At 46.8% G+C, this 17,647-nt stretch overlaps 1 protein-coding gene across 1 annotated transcript in view; it reads left to right on the top strand.

Moving 5' to 3' along the window:
* SPTBN5 (spectrin beta, non-erythrocytic 5) overlaps window positions 1-17,647 on the top strand; it is a 111,174-nt gene that overhangs the window by 39,142 nt on the left and 54,385 nt on the right. The window contains exons 23-38 of the mRNA XM_056815991.1: window positions 328-498; window positions 1,242-1,406; window positions 1,648-1,874; window positions 3,755-3,941; window positions 4,361-4,561; window positions 5,301-5,417; window positions 5,779-5,936; window positions 7,059-7,194; window positions 7,702-7,847; window positions 9,614-9,728; window positions 10,230-10,340; window positions 12,042-12,221; window positions 13,063-13,266; window positions 14,392-14,541; window positions 15,021-15,125; window positions 16,305-16,557. Coding sequence (XP_056671969.1) covers window positions 328-498; window positions 1,242-1,406; window positions 1,648-1,874; window positions 3,755-3,941; window positions 4,361-4,561; window positions 5,301-5,417; window positions 5,779-5,936; window positions 7,059-7,194; window positions 7,702-7,847; window positions 9,614-9,728; window positions 10,230-10,340; window positions 12,042-12,221; window positions 13,063-13,266; window positions 14,392-14,541; window positions 15,021-15,125; window positions 16,305-16,557 — 2,626 coding nt within the window. The remainder of the gene's footprint in view (window positions 1-327; window positions 499-1,241; window positions 1,407-1,647; window positions 1,875-3,754; window positions 3,942-4,360; window positions 4,562-5,300; window positions 5,418-5,778; window positions 5,937-7,058; window positions 7,195-7,701; window positions 7,848-9,613; window positions 9,729-10,229; window positions 10,341-12,041; window positions 12,222-13,062; window positions 13,267-14,391; window positions 14,542-15,020; window positions 15,126-16,304; window positions 16,558-17,647) is intronic.

Genomic DNA, 17,647 nt, shown 5'->3' with positions numbered 1-17,647 from the left:
GTGAAGGAATTGGCCCTGTTATAAATTCTCTGTGTGTCTTACAGCAATTATTTGACTTCATCTGTAAAATGGGTGAGTCGTATTCCTTAGCATCTCAGGTCCCCTGGTGTCTCTAAATCTGCAAAGCCAAGAGCGCCCATTCCATCTGCCCTCCAGGGCAGAATCAGAGCGTGGTCCCTCCCCAACCTCTCTGCGAGCAGAGTAATCCCTTGGCCTCTCCCTAACGCCAGGACTGCTCCCCCCACGCTCCTCGGATGTCTTCTAGCCCACCCGCCCTCACCCCTGGGCCAAGAGACTCATAGCTTCCCCGGTGGTTCTCCTGGGCAGAAATGGAACCGGGATGTGGCAGAAATGATGTTGTGGATGGAGGAGAAATGTTTGATGGCTGCAGATGAGTCATCCCGAGAGCCTGGAGTCATCCTCCGCAAGCTCAAAAGGCATGAGGCCACGGAGAGCGAGGTGCTGGCAAACGGTGCGATGGTGGAGCAGCTCCAGCAGGTGGGAGAGCAGGAAACAGAGTGATGTGTCTCGATGGGGGCTGAGCCATTGCCAATCTGTTTTCAAATGCCAGAATGAACCCTCGCCAGAACCCTCCTCCCCCAAAGGCACATACCAGTTAATTGGCCCAAATCTCTCCGCGGGAGCCCCAGCTCCTGAGCTCCTTTGCCTCTGGGTAGGACTTGAACTAGCCCAGAAAGCTAGCTTTCGTCTCTTTTCTTAAAAAAATACATTTACAACCTCCCTGACTAAAGTGTTCCAAGTTGGCCTGGAATGCTTTCCAGTATCTAACGGCATAACCTTTGTTAGAGTGGTCTGGGAGAGGGCGTGTGGCTTAGAGGAAAGCATGCGAGGGGCCTCTGTTCGAATCCTGCCTCTGATATTTAATCAGCCATGGGACCGACAGACTCAGAGCCTTAGTTCCCTCGTCTATGAAAGGGGCATAAAAATACTCGTCTTTATTATCCACCTCAAAGGGTGGCTATGAGGAAAGCATCTGAGAAATTGTAAAGGGCCACATACATTGGAGTTATAGCCCCCATCCTGAACTTTGCCTGAGCTTCTCACCCTCTGCCCCACAGCCCAAGGAAGGTGTTAAGTGACAGCAAGCCCAGCCCCAGGGTCCTCCGCCCTTCCCCCCCCCCCCCCCAGTCTTTCTATCCTAAATATTCCCACCCATCCTTGGGTGCTGCCCCACCTGACCCTGCCGTACCACTTCTCTGGGCCTTTCCCCTCTACTCCAGCTTGGAATCAAGCTTCTAGACACCGAGCACCATGCCCGGGAAGAAACGAGAGCAAAGCTACAGGACTTGGACAAAACGTGGAAGGAGCTGAATCACAAAATGGCGGCACACGGAGATGAGTTACGGCAGGCAGGACAACAGGCGCAGCTCCTGGAGCTGCTGCAGGTCAGCCGCAGCTGGGTGGGGAGGGAGTCCTGGACGGTAAGAAGCAGGAGAGGGAAGAAGGAGCCTAGCAGAGCCTGCGGGAGGATGGGTGTGGATGCACCAGGCAAGTAAAGTATTCATCGAGCGCTTCTGTGCCTATCGCTGAGCTCCGCTCTAAGTGGCTCCGTGCTGCCTAGACCCGCGGTCCTCTGCCGAGTAAAATTCAGTCTGTCCTGATGAGGTTCCCCACATCTACCCCCAGGAAGCCAAAGAGAAAATGGAGCAGATGGAACGGGGGCTACAGAGTGCAGAGACCGGTCAAGACCTTCACTCCAGCCGGGAGTTACAGAGAAAACAGAAGCAACTGGAAAGCGAGAGCCAACAGTTGGCAGAGAAGATGAGCACCATTGTTACCCACGCCCAAAGTGTTGCCGCCAATCGCTTTGACTCCCAGACCATCCTGGATGAGACACAAAAATATCTTCAAAGGTGGGCTTCTGCCAGCTTTTGCCCTTCTCCTTACCCCCCAGATACCTGGTCTCTACCACATAGATTCCCAGATTTAGTGGCATCTAGATGCCCGATGGATAGAGTATGGTACCCGGAGTCAGAAAGTCCTCAGTTCTAATCTAGCTTCAGACATTTACTAGCTGTATGACCACAGGCAAGTCACTTAACCCCCATTGCCTAGCCCTTACTAGCACTCTTCTGCCTTGGAACCAATACACAGTATTGATTCTAAGATGGAAAGTAAGGGTTTAAAAACATAAATAACCAAAAATAAAATGACTCAGCTATCCCCAATACTTATAACCCCAACACCATAAAGGGAACTTCTGAGCTGCTCTCTTCCCGGAAAAGACAGGAAATTATGGCCAGCTTGGACCTGGATTTGACCAAATTTCATTCCTTTATTGACTATTAGACCCCAGACTGACTCATTAAGTATGGAAGCCATTAAGGATCCTTTGTGGGAGAACTACAAGGAATAAACCAAAGTGCTCCTAGACCAGGGTGGAGGGAATCATAATTTTAGATCTGGAATGGATGGTCCTGAGACCAAAGCACTGGGAGGACGTGGTACACAGCCACGCAACATTGTACGATGATCAACCATGATAGATTTAGCTACTCGAAGCAATGCAATGATCTGGGACAGTTGTGAGGGACTTAGGACAAAGAATGCTCTCCACCTCCAGAGAAAGGACTGTTAGAGTCAGGTGAAGATCAAAGCCTACCATCTTCCACTTTATTTGCACTTTTATTTTGGAGTTTGGGTTGTGTATGAGTGTGCTCTTACAATGATGACCAATATGGAAATGGGTTATGCATAATAATACATGTATGGCCCAGATCAAACTGCTTACCATCTCCTAGAGGAGGAAGGGAAGGGAGGGAAGGAGACAGTTTGGATCTAATCATTTTGGAAAATTTATGTTGAAAATTATTATTACATGTAATTGGTAATATAAAATATTTTTGAATAAAAATTTTTTGAAAAAGAAGAAACTGAGACCAACAGAAATTAAACAACTTTCCTAGGGTTACATAGGAAATAAGTTGCCTGAGATGTGATTCAAACTGAGGTCTTTCTGACTACAATTCCAGTACCCTATCCACTATGCCAACAACTGATATTTCTATAGTACATCAAGGCTAACAACATGATTTCTTTAAAACCCTCCTAGGAAGTAGGTAGTATAAGTATTGTCATCCCCATTTTATAAGGAAACTAAGACCTAGAGGAGTTAAAAGGCTTGCCTAGGGTCATACAATGAATGTATCTAAATCAGGATTTGAACCCAGATCTTTCTGACTCCAGGTTCAGTGCCTTATCCAGTATGCCTGGCTAGGGAGGTGGCACAGTGGATAGAGTGCCAGGCCTGGAACCAGAAAGATCAGAGTTCAAAACCATCTCAAAGACTTTCTACTTATCATTTAATCTCTGTTTGCTTCAGTTTCCTTGTCTGTAAAATGGGGACAACAACAGCACCCACCTTCCAAGGGTTATTGTGAGAATCAAATCAGCTGATAATTGTAAAATTCTTAGCACAGTGTCTGGCACATAGAAAACACTATAAATACTATTTCTTGTCATCATCAATATTATTATTCTGTAAGTCAGGGCTAGGAGCATTTAAACCCCTTCCTTCTGTCTTAATATGTTCTAAGACAGAAGAGTGGTAAGGGCTAGGCAATGGGGGTCAAGTGACTTGCCCAGGGTCACACAGCTAGGAAGTGTCTGGGGCCAAATTTGAACCCAGGTTTTCCCGACTCCAAGCCTGGTATTCCAACCCCTGTGCCACTTAGCTGATCCTGCAAGAGGAGGAAAGGGCCATTCATTCTCTCTCCATCCTTCTTGAACCCAGGTTTCAGGCTCTTCAGGGGCCATTGGCAGCACGTCGGCAGCAGCTGAGGGCATCAGTAGAACTTTACCAATTCTACCACTTACAAGGCCTGGAGATCACGTGGGTGAAGGAGCGCCTGCCCAGTGCCAGCTCCGTGGTCTATGGCCAATCCCTGGATGCAGCCCAGAGGCTTCTGTACAAGCACAAGGTGACTCTGGCCCTCCCTGCCTCCACACAGGAGGCCCCCTGTCCCAGTCCTCAGGTCTTCTGAGCTCTCCACTCACCCTGCCTCTTCCTGCCTTCCTCCAGTGTCCTGTTCTCTAGGGGCAGCTAGGTGACTCAGTGGATTGAGAGTCAGACCTGAAGATAGGAGGTCCTGGGTTCAAATGTGGCCTGAGACACTTCCTAGCTGTGTGACCCTGGGCAAGTCACTCATTTCCCATTATCTAGCTCTTATCACTCTCCTGCCTTGGAATCAATACACAGTATTGATTCTAAGATGGAAGGTAAAGATTTTAAAAAATAGTGATTGCCATCCTCATCCCTGCCCTTGGCCATTGTTGAAGATAAAGTTTAACCCCAAAGGGTCCTCATTTTCCTTTTAAGCCCATGTTGTTTTGTCCCAAGGAGCTTCAGGCAGAAGTGAAAGCTCACCAGTCCCAAATGCAGAAGGTGCTGGCATCCGGGCAAAGCCTGGCAGCCTGTGGGCACCCCTCTGCACTGGACATCACAGAACGGTGCCAGGATCTGGAGAGCTGCTGGCTAGGGCTGGGTGAAGCCTGCCAGGGGCGAGCCAGGCAGCTGCAGCACTCTGTTGCCTTGTATCAGGTATACAGCAAGGAATGGGGAGTCTGAGGTGGGCGAGGGGAAGTGGGGGAGCAGGAATCAATCCCCAGAGATGAGGCACTCACAGGATTAGTAAGGGTGGAAGTGACTTGTCAGGGCTTGTCAAACAGCAAGAAAATGTCAGAGCTAGGTCTTTCTGACTCCAAGTCCTATATCTATCCATGCTTCCCTTCAGCTAATTATGAGTAATAATAATAATAATAATGGTGAAGACAAGTCAACATGCCTTTTATATCCTTTCATTCTTGGGAGAAGTGGCAGCTTAAGGAGAGAGTCTATAGAGTTATTAGGGGTTGAGTTTGCCTTTAGGAAAGAAACCAAATGGTGTGGAGGACCTGGTCCAAATCCAGCCTCATTTGTTTACTAGCTGTATGCCCCTGGACAAGGCACTTAATCTCTCTGGGTCTTAGTTTCTTCATTTGCAAAAGTTGAGGTGGGGGAAGGATTGGATGGTCTGTATCCCTTGATGTCCTTTAAGATTCCTTCCAACTCTAAACCTATGATTCTGTGACTCCTGAGAAGGCAGAAACAAGAACCAAAATCAAAGAGGTTGGCACAAGGAAATAAAAATTATGAGCTTCAGGGACTGGATGCCTCTTGTAGGGGAGGACAAGGTACCCTGATTGTGCTAGTCATAAGAGAAAATGTTGAAGCAGCACACCAGGACCAAAGCTGAATGTCACCTTGAGAGTACCATAGCTGGCCACATCTCTCCTGGCAGTATTTGCTTGACGTATCAGACTTGGAAGGCTTGTTGGGAGAGAAGCGGCCATTAGTGAGCAGCCAAGACTACGGCAAGGACCAGTTGGCCACCGTCAGCCTCATCAAGAAGCACACGGTACTTTTCCCTGGAAGCTCACTAAAGACAACCCAGAATTTTTCCTGGGGTGCTGTAGTTAAGAGGATGAGGGAAGGAAGCAGGGAATTTTGTGCTGTCTGGCTTGTAATATCACATGACATCCTAATCCTCTGGCACCCACTCCCGCAGGGTTCTGGATGGCGGGCAAGCACTCATTGATCATGTTCCTCCAATTTCAAGGGTCTGAGCATCCCTGTCCCTTGTTATCTGCTTCTTTGATACAGAGCATCCAGTTGGTACTTAAAAAATGCTTGCCAAATGAGTGATCTAAATACTCATCCCTTTCTAAGTATTCATCCTGTACTAGCAAGGGTCTTATTGTCTGACCCCATGTCTGCAGGTCCTGGAACAAGAGCTGGCCCTCTATGGGAGCTTCGTAGCAGAGCTTGTCCAGACTGCACAAACCTTCACCAGTCCCAGAGCTCCTAAGGAGCTCCCTGTGCCCCCAGGACAGCTCCAAAACCAGCTGCAGGAGCTGCAAGAACTGGCGACCACAAGGTGAGAGTTCTAGAACACAGCTTCCTTCCTTGGAACCTTCTTCCCCTCCAGTTGGGCAAAGTGGAACTTGCTTGGGGTCAGGCTGTTCCTCTAGCAGTAATGATAGCTAATGTTTATACAGGATTTACTGTGGAATGGGTCCTGTGCTAAGTGCTTTCTAGTGATGACCCTCCCACCAACCCTAGAAGATAGGTGCTCTTCTTGGTCCCATTTTACAGATGAAGAAACTGAAACAGCCTAAGTGACTTTCCCAGGGTCTCATAGTTAGTATTTGAGGCTGGATTTGAACTCGGGTCTTCCTGACTCCAGGTCAGCTGCTTTATTCACTTTGCCACTGAGCAATGCCACTTTGAACCATGATCCCTTCAGATATGATGGAAAAGGGAGAGATACATGAAAAGTATTCTTTTCCTCTTCTAAAAGACACCAAAGGCAGGCACTGCCTGGACAGGGACCTATACTCACCTTCTCTCTTCCTGTCCCCAACTCCCAATCATCCTCTTACTACCCTTCCTTACAGGGAGAGGCATTCTGTATACCACCTTTGGAGTCAGTGGTTCAAATCCTGCCTCTGCCACTTAAGAGCTGTGTGACTTTGGACAAGTCACTTGACTTGTCTGTGCCTCTGTTTCCTCATATGTAAAATGGGGACACTGAATTAGATGAAGATTGACCTTTGCTGGTCCAGTAGGTAACATGCTGAACTTGGAGTCCAAGAAGGGCTGAGGTCCAGTCCTGCCTTAGTCACTAACTTAGCTGTATGACCCTAGTCAAATCACTTAACCTACCTCAGTTTCTTCATCTATAAAATGGGGATAAAAATAGTACCTGCCTTACAGAGTTGTGAGAATCAAATGAGACTTTGTATGTAGTGTGACAGAATATATGTAAAGACCTTTGCCCATGTTAAAATATTATATAAATGCTGGCTATTATTGTTGTTGCTGTGCTACACATACACATATACAAACACATGTACAATCTCCTACTATGTGCCCATATCACATCCAGTCACATAGTCGTAAATGACACAAACAGTGTCCACCCATCTCCCTCCCTGGCTTGGGCCAGTTGGCCACCAGGGGCTTGACCACTGATGGGCCAGAGGGGTTGTGACCACAGGGGCCGTCGGCTGGAGGAGGCGTTGAGGCTGCACGAGTTCATCCAAGAGGCTGAGGAGCTCCAGGGCTGGCTGGCCAGGCAGAAGCAGGTGGTCAGCAGTGAGGAGGAGCCTGGAGAAGACTACGCTCATGTGCGGGTGAGGGAAAAGGGAAGTGCTAAGGGTGGGTGTTACCAAAGGAAGGGAAGCACCCTGGAGAGTGTGAGAGGAGCGGAAGCTGCCCTGGAAGCCTGGGAGTCCCCAGCTCTGCTAGGCCAGGAAGGACTGGCCATGTCCATCATGGAGGGGCACAAGCCGCAATAATTGGGGCAGAATGACAGAGAAACTGCCATCCCCGGGCCAGATGTCCCAACCCCAAACGAAGTAGGTAGGACCTCCCACTCTAGTCTTTGGTGTGTCCTGCTTCCTGGGCCCCTGCTTAAGGATATTCATGTCATAGAGGCTATGCCAACTTCCCAGTCTGGGACCTGACAATGCCTTTAGGAAAGGCAGCATGGCACAGGGGTAAGAACCTGGCATTAGTTTTCTCATTTGTAAAGTGAAGAAGGTGGACTTGGCGTCCTCTAAGATGCCTCCTGGCTCTAAAGCAGTGACCCCATGGACGGAGGATGAACTTCTGTCTCCACTGCTTCTTCCCCATCTCAGCACCTCCGGGCCAAGCATGAGCTGTTTCAGCACCAGGTGGAGACAGGTGGAAGGCGGGTGGCAAACTGCCAACAGCTGGCAGAGACCCTGCTGGAGGGTCAGCACGTTGCCAACCAAGAGATCCACCAGAGGCATCAGGAACTACGGTGAGGAGCCAGCTGGTCTGGGCCAAGAAACGTGCAGACCTACAGGCATTAGGTCACTGCTGGTGAGAGAGTAGACCTCGAGTGTTGGCAAGGCTCTGAGCACCAGGCTCACTGGTAGTCATCACTGGCTACCCAACTGGCCTCTGGGGAGAATACAGGCACCATGAGGCTGTGCTACCCCTAGAGGCTGAGGGCTGTCATTGGTAGGGATGGAGTCACAGCTAGTGTGGAAGTGAACTCAGGGAGCTCAGGATTCAGAGATACAGTGTGGAAGCAGGTAGCAGGTCTGCAGGGGCAGCTAGATAGCTAGGCCTGGAGTCAAGAGGACCTGGGTTCAAATGTGGCCTCATAGAATTCTTAGCTATGTGACCCTGGGCAAGTCACTTAACCCCTGTTGCCTATCACTTACTGCTTTTTCCGTCTAAGAACTGATAATAAGATAAGGCAAGGGAGAAAGAAGTAAGGGTGGGAGAGAGAAAGAGAGAGAGAGAAAGAGAGAAAGAAAGAGAGAGAGAAAGAGAGAGAGAAAGAGGGAAAGAGAGAAAGAGAGAAAGAAAGAAAGAAAGAAAGAAAGAAAGAAAGAAAGAAAGAAAGAAAGAAAGAAAGAAAGAAAGAAAGAAAGAAAGAAAGAAAGAAAGAAAGAAAGAAAGAAAGAAAGAAAGAAAGAAAGAAAGAAAGAAAGAAAGAAAGAAAGAAAGAAAGAAAGAAAGAAAGAAAGAAAGAAAGAAAGAAAGAAAGAAAGAAAGAAAGAAAGAAAGAAAGAAAGAAAGAAAGAAAGAGCCTGCTTCCACTGTGCACACATCACTTGTTATTCAGTCATTCAGTCATGTCTGACTCTTCATGACTCCATATGAGATTTTCTTGGCAAAGATATTGGACTGGGTTTTTATTTCCTTCTCTAGGATACAAAATGCAATGGAAAATAATCAGAGAAACTGGTATAGTGACAATGATGTTGGGATCAGGGGAGCGTAGTTCAAATCCTGCCTCTGGTGATGTCTGAGTGACATTGACTAAGTCATGTAAGCTCTCTGGGTCTCAGTTTCCTTATCTGTAAAATTACAGTCTTGGACTAGAAGGTACAGCTTCTGGGGTACTTTCCAACTCTAGAACTATGATCTGGTTTTCAAAATAAAAAGGTATGACCTCAAGAAAGTTTACAATCTAGTTGGCAGAGTTTGAAAAACACACATCAAAAAAGATCTAAGGGGGCAGCTATGTGGCTCAGTGAGTAGAGTGCCAGGCCTGGAGTCGGAAGGACTACAAGGGACCTCAGAGGCTCTCTACTCCAGTGCTGTCATTTTCGTCATCATTTGGTTGTTTTTTCCAGCATGTCTGACTTTGAGACCCCATTTGGGGTTTTCTTGGCAGATAATGGACTGGTTTGCCATCTCCTTCTCTAGTTCATTTTACAGATGAGGAAATTGAGGCAAACAGGTTAAATGACTTGCTCAGGGTCACACAGGTAGGAAGTGCCCAAGGCTGGATCTGAACTCAGGTCTTTCCAACCACAGGCCTGGCACTCCATCCACTGCACCACCTAGCTGTTCTTTCTTTCACAGTGGAAGAAACTTGGCTGAAGTGACTTGCTAAAGGATTTGAATCCAGACATCCTGACTCTAAGGTCACTCTCAGGATCTAGGGCGGATTTTGATGAGGCTCAGAAAGAAAGCAAACCAGACTAGAAGAGGGTCATAAAGATGATTCTGGGAGAAAGGAAGGGTTCACACAGTCCCTGTGTCGTTCCCCCCCCCCCCCCCCCGCAGGAGCACCTGGGCAGAGCTGTGGGGGCTGACCCAAGCCCGGGGCCAATCGCTCAGGAATGCAGAGACCACACTCAAGATTCAGCAGGACCTCACAGAGGCCCTCACCCACATCCAGGTAGGATCCAGGGAAACCTTCTTCTCCTGGGAGTTGAAGCCCCTCTCCTCCCTGTCCCCCTTGCTTGTACCTCTCCCCTAAGGCAGCAAAGTGGTGGCCCAGCAGATAGCACATTGGAGTCAGGAACTCCCAAGCTCAAATCTTGCTCAACTTCCTAGATGTATAACTCAGAGAAAGTCATTTAATGGCTGGCTGCCTCAGTTTCCCCATCCATAAAATGAGGATAATAACACCAACTCCCAGGGTTATTATTAAGATCAAATGAGCACCTCAAAAATATAAACAAACTGTATAAATGCTTATGATAATTATTTTAAACATTATTTTAATTGCTTTAATTACATGTAAAAACAAATGTTTAACATTCTTTTTTTTTTAATTTGGGTTCCAAATTCTTCCTCCCTCCCTGCCACTCCTTACCCCTCCCTGAGACAACAAGCAATATGACCCAGGTTTAAATGTTCAGTTGTGATCGTTATTAGGACAATTCCTTCTTCCCAGGAAAAAGCCACAAGCCTTCCTGATGACCTGGCACAGGACAGGCATGGGGTCCAGGCTCAGCTCCGGCGGCATGAGGAGCTGGAAAATGAGCTCTCCGGCACTGAGCAGCAAGTAAGTCAGCTGCTGCTTCTGTATAGCACCCATCATCCCTACACCCAAGAATATCAACCCCTGCTGGGCTCCTGAACTACCTCAGAACCTAGAAAGGCAGCATGACATCATAGATCAAGGGTTGGACTTAGAAGTAGGGTTCAAATCAGATCACTTAATCTTCCTGAATCTCAATTTCCTTATCTGCCAAATAGAGATGATTGGATTAAATTGAACTTTTTTAAACCCTTAAATTCTGCCTTACAATTGATACTAGGTATTGGTCCCAAAGCAGAAGAGTGGTAAGGGCTGGGCAGTTGGGGTTAAATGACTTGCCTAGGGTCACACAGCTAGGAAGTATCCACCTACCTGCCCCTACCTGTTTTGACTTTCATGATCGTTTCCAGAACTAGATGTATGATTTTATGAACTCTGGGGATTCCCTAGACTAGTTCCAATATGTGGATCAGGGTGTGGATCAGGAATACTCAATCTATGTTTATGTCAAAGCAAATCAAGTCAGCAAGCATTTTTTTTTCATGTTTTATTTGAAGGTATTCTATTTTCCCAATTATATATAATAATTTTCAACACACATTTTCCGAATTATAAGATCCAAATTGTCTCTCTCCTTCCCTTCCCTCTCTCTATCAGAGATGACAAATTGATCTGAGTTATACAGTGTATTATCATGCAAAATGTATTTCCATATTGGTAATTGTGAGAGAATCCTCATAGAAAACCAAAACTCCAAAAGAAAATCATAAACTGAAGTGAAAAATAGTATGCTTTAGCTTGCATCTGATTGCAACAGTTCTTTTTCTGGAGGTGAAGAGCGCTCTTTTTCATTAGTCTCTCCGAATTGTCCTGGATCATTGAATTGGCAATAATAGTTGTCTATCACATTTGATAGTTTCACAATATTGTGGTTTCTTTGTATGATGTTCTTTCTCCTGGTTCTGCTTATTTCACTCTGCATCAGTTCACATAGGTCTTTCCAGCTCTTTCTGAAATCATCCTGTTCATCATTCCTTAGAGCACAGTACAATTCCATCACCATCATATGCCACAATTTGTTCAGCCATTCCCATCAGTTTCCAATTATTTTCAGCAAGCATTTCTTAATTACTTACTAGGTATGTGCCAGGTACATGTTATGTGCAGGGAATACAAGAAGAAGCAGTAAGAAAGACTTTTCTGGGAAGCTGATGAGGAAAGGAGGTTTGTAGTGAGGGGAAGACAAGAAAGCACCAGTTGTATAGGGAGAGAGGCACAAAAACATCATTGGCTTAGATACTCTCCTGCAAATGGATGTTCTAGGAGGAAGCAGCCAATCAGAGGACTCTGGCTATGGAGGCAGAATCCAGTGTGTGGAATCCAGGAGTGGAGGGACCAGGGTTTCTAGACCCTTGTAGGGAAAGTCTTAGAGGACCAGGGGTGAAGTTTGGAGAAGAATGTGAGAAACAGCCCCCTCCATCTCTGAATTGATGAGCCTAGGCACCCCCTAATTACAGTGATGGATTCTTTCCTTAAATAGGGCATGGCTGATGCTCCCCTTTCTTTGAGGGAAGATGTTTTGCTTTGGTTTTTTGTCTGTTTTCTGGTGTCTTGAAGTGAGTGGAAGAGGAGGGGTATCTCTGGGGAGGCTGGTCTCCTTTGCTCCATGTGTCTGCTGACCCCTTCCCTTCCCTGCCTGCCCACCTACCTCACCTCTGCCCTCAGCTGCAGGAGCTGTTGGATAAAGCCGATGAGATGCAGAAGCTGTGCTGGGGAGCTCGCCTGGAGGCCCTGCAAAGGCAGCAGGAGGCTGTGGTGCAGAGCTGGGAGACACTGAGGCTGCGGGTGGAAAGACGCAGGGGAGAGCTGGAACAGGCCTGCTTGCTGACTGGCTTCCATACTGTGGTGAGAACTCCCTACACATCTTGAAAGAAGGGACATATGAGGCAGCTGGGTGGCACAGAAAATGGTGTGTCTGGCCTGGAATCAGGAGGACCTGGGTTCAAATTTAGCCTTAGACAACTACTAGTTGTATGACCCTGGGCAAGTCACTTAACCCCCACTGCTTAGCCCTTACTACTCTTCTGCCTTGGAACCAATACTAAGTGTTGATACTAAGAAAAAAGGTGAGTTAAAAAAAAAGATTCAAAGTAGCTAGAAGAAAAAGGAGAGGGTGTTTCAAGCAGAGGGAAGAAAACTCAGGAAGAGACAACAAGCATACCTTGTTTGAGAGACAGCAATAAAGGAGAGCTGGCTGGGGAACAGTGAAGGTTTAATGCTGAAAAGCAGCAGAAAATAAAACTGAATATAGACGGGGAGGCCAGGTCATGGAGACTCCCCTTAGTCTCACACCACAGGCTCTGAGCTGCCCAGATCTGGAGAACCAGTTGGTATCTGAAAGAAGGGGTGTGAAGCAGCTTGGTAGAGTGAGAAGAATGATGCTCTTGAAGCCATAGGACCTGAGTTCAATTCCAGACTCTGCTTCCTGACTATCTGTGTGACCTTAAGCAAGTAACAACCCATCTGGGCCTCAGTTTCCAATCTGTAAGATGAGGAGATTGAGTGAGACAACCTCCCAAGTCCCTGCTAGGTCTTGGTCTTATGGGAGCATCCAAACTAGCTCTGTACAGACTGGTACCTTGGTAGCTCTGCTGGGATGCACCCCTGAGTTCTGCTTATGTGAGAGCTGATTCTCTGACTTCCTGCTCCTCCCTGACTCCCTCTCTGTTCTCTCTGGGGTGTGTAGGTACAAGAGTATTCAACGTGGGCTGCTGGAGTTCAGAGGGAACTACAGGCAAAGGAGACCTCCCGAGATGCCAGCAGCAGCCACTTACAGCTCAGTACACACCAGGACGTCCGGGCAGAGCTGAAGGCCCGGGAGGAGGTGTACCAACAGGCGGTCCAGCTGGGGCAGGGGCTGCTCCTTGAGGAGGGAGCACCTGCTGAAGAGGTAACTTTGGGGTCCAGGCACTCCCCAAGGTTCAATGTGGAGGAGTTTTCTTCCCTGACCCATTCTACCCCTTTCTTGCCTTACCTAACCCTTCCTCTACTCTGATGACATCCTGGCCAAGACCTGTCAACACAGAAAGGGCTCCCCCTGATACATACAAGAGCTCAGGAACGTAACCCTAGAACTGGGTGGATCCATCAAGTCCAAATCTTCCCATATTTATAGTTAAGGAAACTGGGTTCCAGGGAGATGAATTAACTTGTCCAAGGTCACAGGATAGCTCATGAAGGTGTAGGATTTGAACCTAGGTCCCTTGGCTCCAGAGTCAACAAACATCCTTTGTGCTATATTGCAGGAAGGTCAAGGGAGGAGACAAGGGAGTGTTGAAGGTAGGCATGGAACAGGGGTTACATAATGAGTCAGAATCATCAAATATTAGAGTTGGAAAGAGATTTAGGGACTTCTCCCCCAAGTCCTTGCTTTCTGTTTTCATAACAACTCTAAGACAGAAGAGCAAGGGCTGAGCAAACAGGGGTAAGTGACTTGCCCAGGGTCACACAGCTAGGCAGTATCTAAGACCAGATTTGAATTCAGGGACTTCTTAACCTGAGAGCTACTGAATATATGTATGTGTATGTGGGTGTGAATGTTTATGCATAGGCACACATATTCATATATGTAACATATATGTGTAACTATTATACATGATATAAACACATTATACATGTATGTCTATGTATGTATACTGATATGTATACTTCCATATAACTCGTTTCTTTTGTGACTTTCTTTTATGCATTTAAAAACATTATTCTGAGAAGGAATCCATAGGCGTCTGCTACTACCACATTGCCAAAGAGTCCTTGGCAGGAGAAGGATTAGAGATCTTTTAGTCCAACCCCTTCTTCTATAGATGAGGAAACTGAAACCCTGAGAAGTCAAGTAATGTGTCCAAGATTGCACAGTTGATAGCAAAACCAACCCTTGAACCCTGACCCCCCCCCCCAATCTGAGGCTCTTTCACTGCCCCAGTTGGTGCTATGTCTTCACCAGTGACTCTGGTCCCATCACCACCACCATCTTCCTCAGACGCCCCACCCCATCCAGCATCTCTCTGTGCTCCAGATCCAGGAGAAGCTGGGAGCCCTACGGGAAGAGCGGCAGAAGGTGTTCCAGGCTTGGGAGAGGAAGCAGGAACAGCTGATGTCCATGCACCTTGAACAGCAATTCCGCAGGGATTGTGACTACTTAAATAAGATCCTCACTGCCCAGGAGGTGCTTCCCCCCACCCCACAACCCTCTCCTTGCTTCCCTGTGTTCTCTATTCTCTCTCCCCCTCCTTCCCTTTCCTCACATACACACACTCATTTCTCTGCTTCCTCTTCTGGCTCGTCTGAACCTCTGCTTTGGAAGCTGGACTTCATCCAGTTCCGCACACAAGTTAATAAAAAATGTCAGCGTCCCTGTCCTCCAGGAGGCCACCCAAGACATAGGCACAAATAAGCCTGGAAGAGGATCAATTTGGTGAACAAAGTATTCTAGGAAAAAGGAGAGGGGCTGAAGCCTGGGCTGAGTCAGGAGAGGGTAGACTTAGGGGTGTGTGAGAACGGGGACCTCAGCTAGTCCAACCCTCTCATTTTGCATCAGATAGCCGAGGCCCTGGGAGGTTAAGCACCACACACCCAGCCACCCTGCTTTATGTCCAAACCAAGTTGTCTCCTCATCTCACTGGCTCTCACTATGGGTCAGTCCAGGTCTATCTGAAAACCAGTACCTTGGAGAGCTCTGTGGAAGGCCTGGAGAGGCTGATCCGGAGGCATGAAGCTTTCCAGAAGATTCTGGATGCCCAGGATGAGAAGGTGATGGGCTCAGAGGGAAGCTGGTCTCTGTCTGAAGTTGGGCATGAAAGAGAGAAATCCAGAAGCGGGAGGAATGAGTCAAGATGTTATGAGTTGTATATGGGACCCAGGAAGTAGGTAGACCAACACAAAGTAGAATGAAGAGAGGCCAAATGCTGGTCTCTTCCAATGCTCTGAAGACCAATTTGGGATCACAAGATCATAATTTTAGATCTGTCAGGGACCTTTGAGGCTATGTAGCTCAACCTTATTTGATAGATGAGAAAGCTCTAAGGCTCAGACAGGTCAAGAGCCCTGCCAAACATCACATAGCTAGGAGGTATCTGAGGCAGGATTTGAACCCAGGGCACATAGAATCCAAGTACAGCCCTTTGTCCACTGTGCCAGATATCTCCTAGCTATCCCTGGAGAGATTTCTCAGTCCAGCACAGGCAATATGATATACTTGAAAAAAGTACTGGTTTCAGAGACAGATATACACTAATTTTTAAATATTGATTTTGACATATACTGGCTGTGACCCTGGACAAATGATTTTTAACCTCTTCAATCTCAATTTTCTCATCTGTAAAATGGGGATGATAATACTGCACTACCAGCTTTATTTTGGGGTATTGTAAAGAAAACATGTTGTGCTTTCTTTCAATGCTATAGAAATGTGAATGGTTGTCATAACAGATAGGGCACTGGACCTAGAGTCAGGAGGACCTCAGTTCAAACTTCCTTACTGGGTAATGTTTGGCAAGACTCTTAAACTCTCTACTTGCAACTCTGGTCAAAGCTGTTTGCCTCAGTTTTCTCACCTGTAAAATGAAGATGATAATAGCAACACCTACCTTAGAGAGCTGTTGTGATTATCAAATAAGATGATGTGTATAAAGTGCTTTGCAAAGCTTAAAATGCTATATAAATGTTAGCTATTATTATTAGTGTTGTCATCATTCCTGGTCTGAAGTGGCTTGGGGTGGTTTGCTCTAGAATGGATGAAAGACTCCATGACGCACCCCTCCTAGGAATTTGGGGGAGAGCTCTGATGGTAAGCTAGTTGCTTTTTAACCTGGTCTTCGTTCTGTCCCCTATAAGCGTGCACTGGGGGGTGGCAAGCAGAATTAGGGAAGTACACTAAGACTGAGCCTAGAAGGCCGATTCAGACAGCAAGCATTTTCTCCCTTCCCACAGGAAGCAGCCTTGCAGGAACAGGTGAAGCAGCTCAGGGGAGTCAGGGTGTGTGAATTACTGAATTTGGTGCGGCAGCGTCGAATGCAAGTAAAGGAGCGGGCCAAGAGCCATGGAGAAGCCTTGCATACCACCCTGTTGCTGGCGAGTTTTACCAGGGAGGTGTCTGAGGTCAGAACCAGAGCAGGACCAGCAGGGCAGTCACGGACAGGACAACTGAGCGGAGTGAACCAGGCCCCAGTAGACTGGGGGCTCTGAACACTGAAAAGGAGCCCAGCCAACCTCAGCACCCCCAAGAGTGCTTTAGTCTTCTCCCTACCCCACCCCCCAGTGGTGGCAAGCATTGGCTGAGTCTTTAGGGAACTTCTGCTTGTTTTTTTTGTTTTGTTTTTGTTTTGTTTTTTTTTTGTTTTGTTTTTTTTTGTTTTAATTATATTTTATTTGATCATTTCAAGCATTATTCGTTAAAGACATAGATCATTTTCTTTTCCTCCCCCCCACCCCCCATAGCCGACCCATAAATCCACTGGGCATTAGATGTTTTTCTTGATTTGAACCCATTGCTTTGTTGATAGTATTTGCATTAGAGTGTTCCATTTAGAGTCTCTCCTCTGTCATGTCCCCTCAACCTCTGTATTCAGGCAGTTGCTTTTCCTCGGTGTTTCCACTCCCATAGTTTATCCTTTGCTTATGAATGGTGTTTTTTTCTCCTGGATCCCTGCAAGTTGTTCAGGGACATTACAACCGCCACTAATGGAGAAGTCCATTACGTTCGATTATACCACAGTGTATTAGTCTCTGTGTACAGTGTTCTCCTGGTTCTGCTCCTCTCGCTCTGCATCACTTCCTGGAGGTTGTTCCAGTCATTGGTTTTTTTGGTATTAGCAACTAAACATACCAGGGAACTGCCTTACCCAGAAACTTCACAGGCAGCAACCTAGGCCTGGAACGTAATTCAAATTAATTACCCAACAAACCCTTATTAGGACTTCCTATGTGCTCAGCACTGTGCTAAGAGCTGGAGATTAAAAGAGAAACAAAAACATGGTTCCTGCCCTCAAGGAGCTCATATTCGAATGAGAGAAAACAACCAGCAAATAATTATATGCATTATATGTAATATATATACATATATAATGGAAAAGAATCACAGTGGAATGGAAGAACATAATGGAAGATTTTATATATATATATATATATATGATGGAAGATAATCATGGGGGAAGAAGGCACTAGCATGGGTAGTGGAGGAGGTGGTATAGGAAAGGATCCTAATTGTAGCAACCAAGAATTGATCTACATTCAGGGAATGATTTAGATACAGTCTGTTTGCTCTCAACAGTGAT

The sequence above is a fragment of the Monodelphis domestica genome, chromosome 1 (genome assembly GCF_027887165.1).
Source record: "Monodelphis domestica isolate mMonDom1 chromosome 1, mMonDom1.pri, whole genome shotgun sequence".
In the NCBI taxonomy this organism is placed as follows: Eukaryota; Metazoa; Chordata; class Mammalia; order Didelphimorphia; family Didelphidae; genus Monodelphis; species Monodelphis domestica.
The sequence above is the reverse complement of the archived record's forward strand: the minus strand, read 5'-3'. Positions and strand labels throughout refer to the sequence as shown.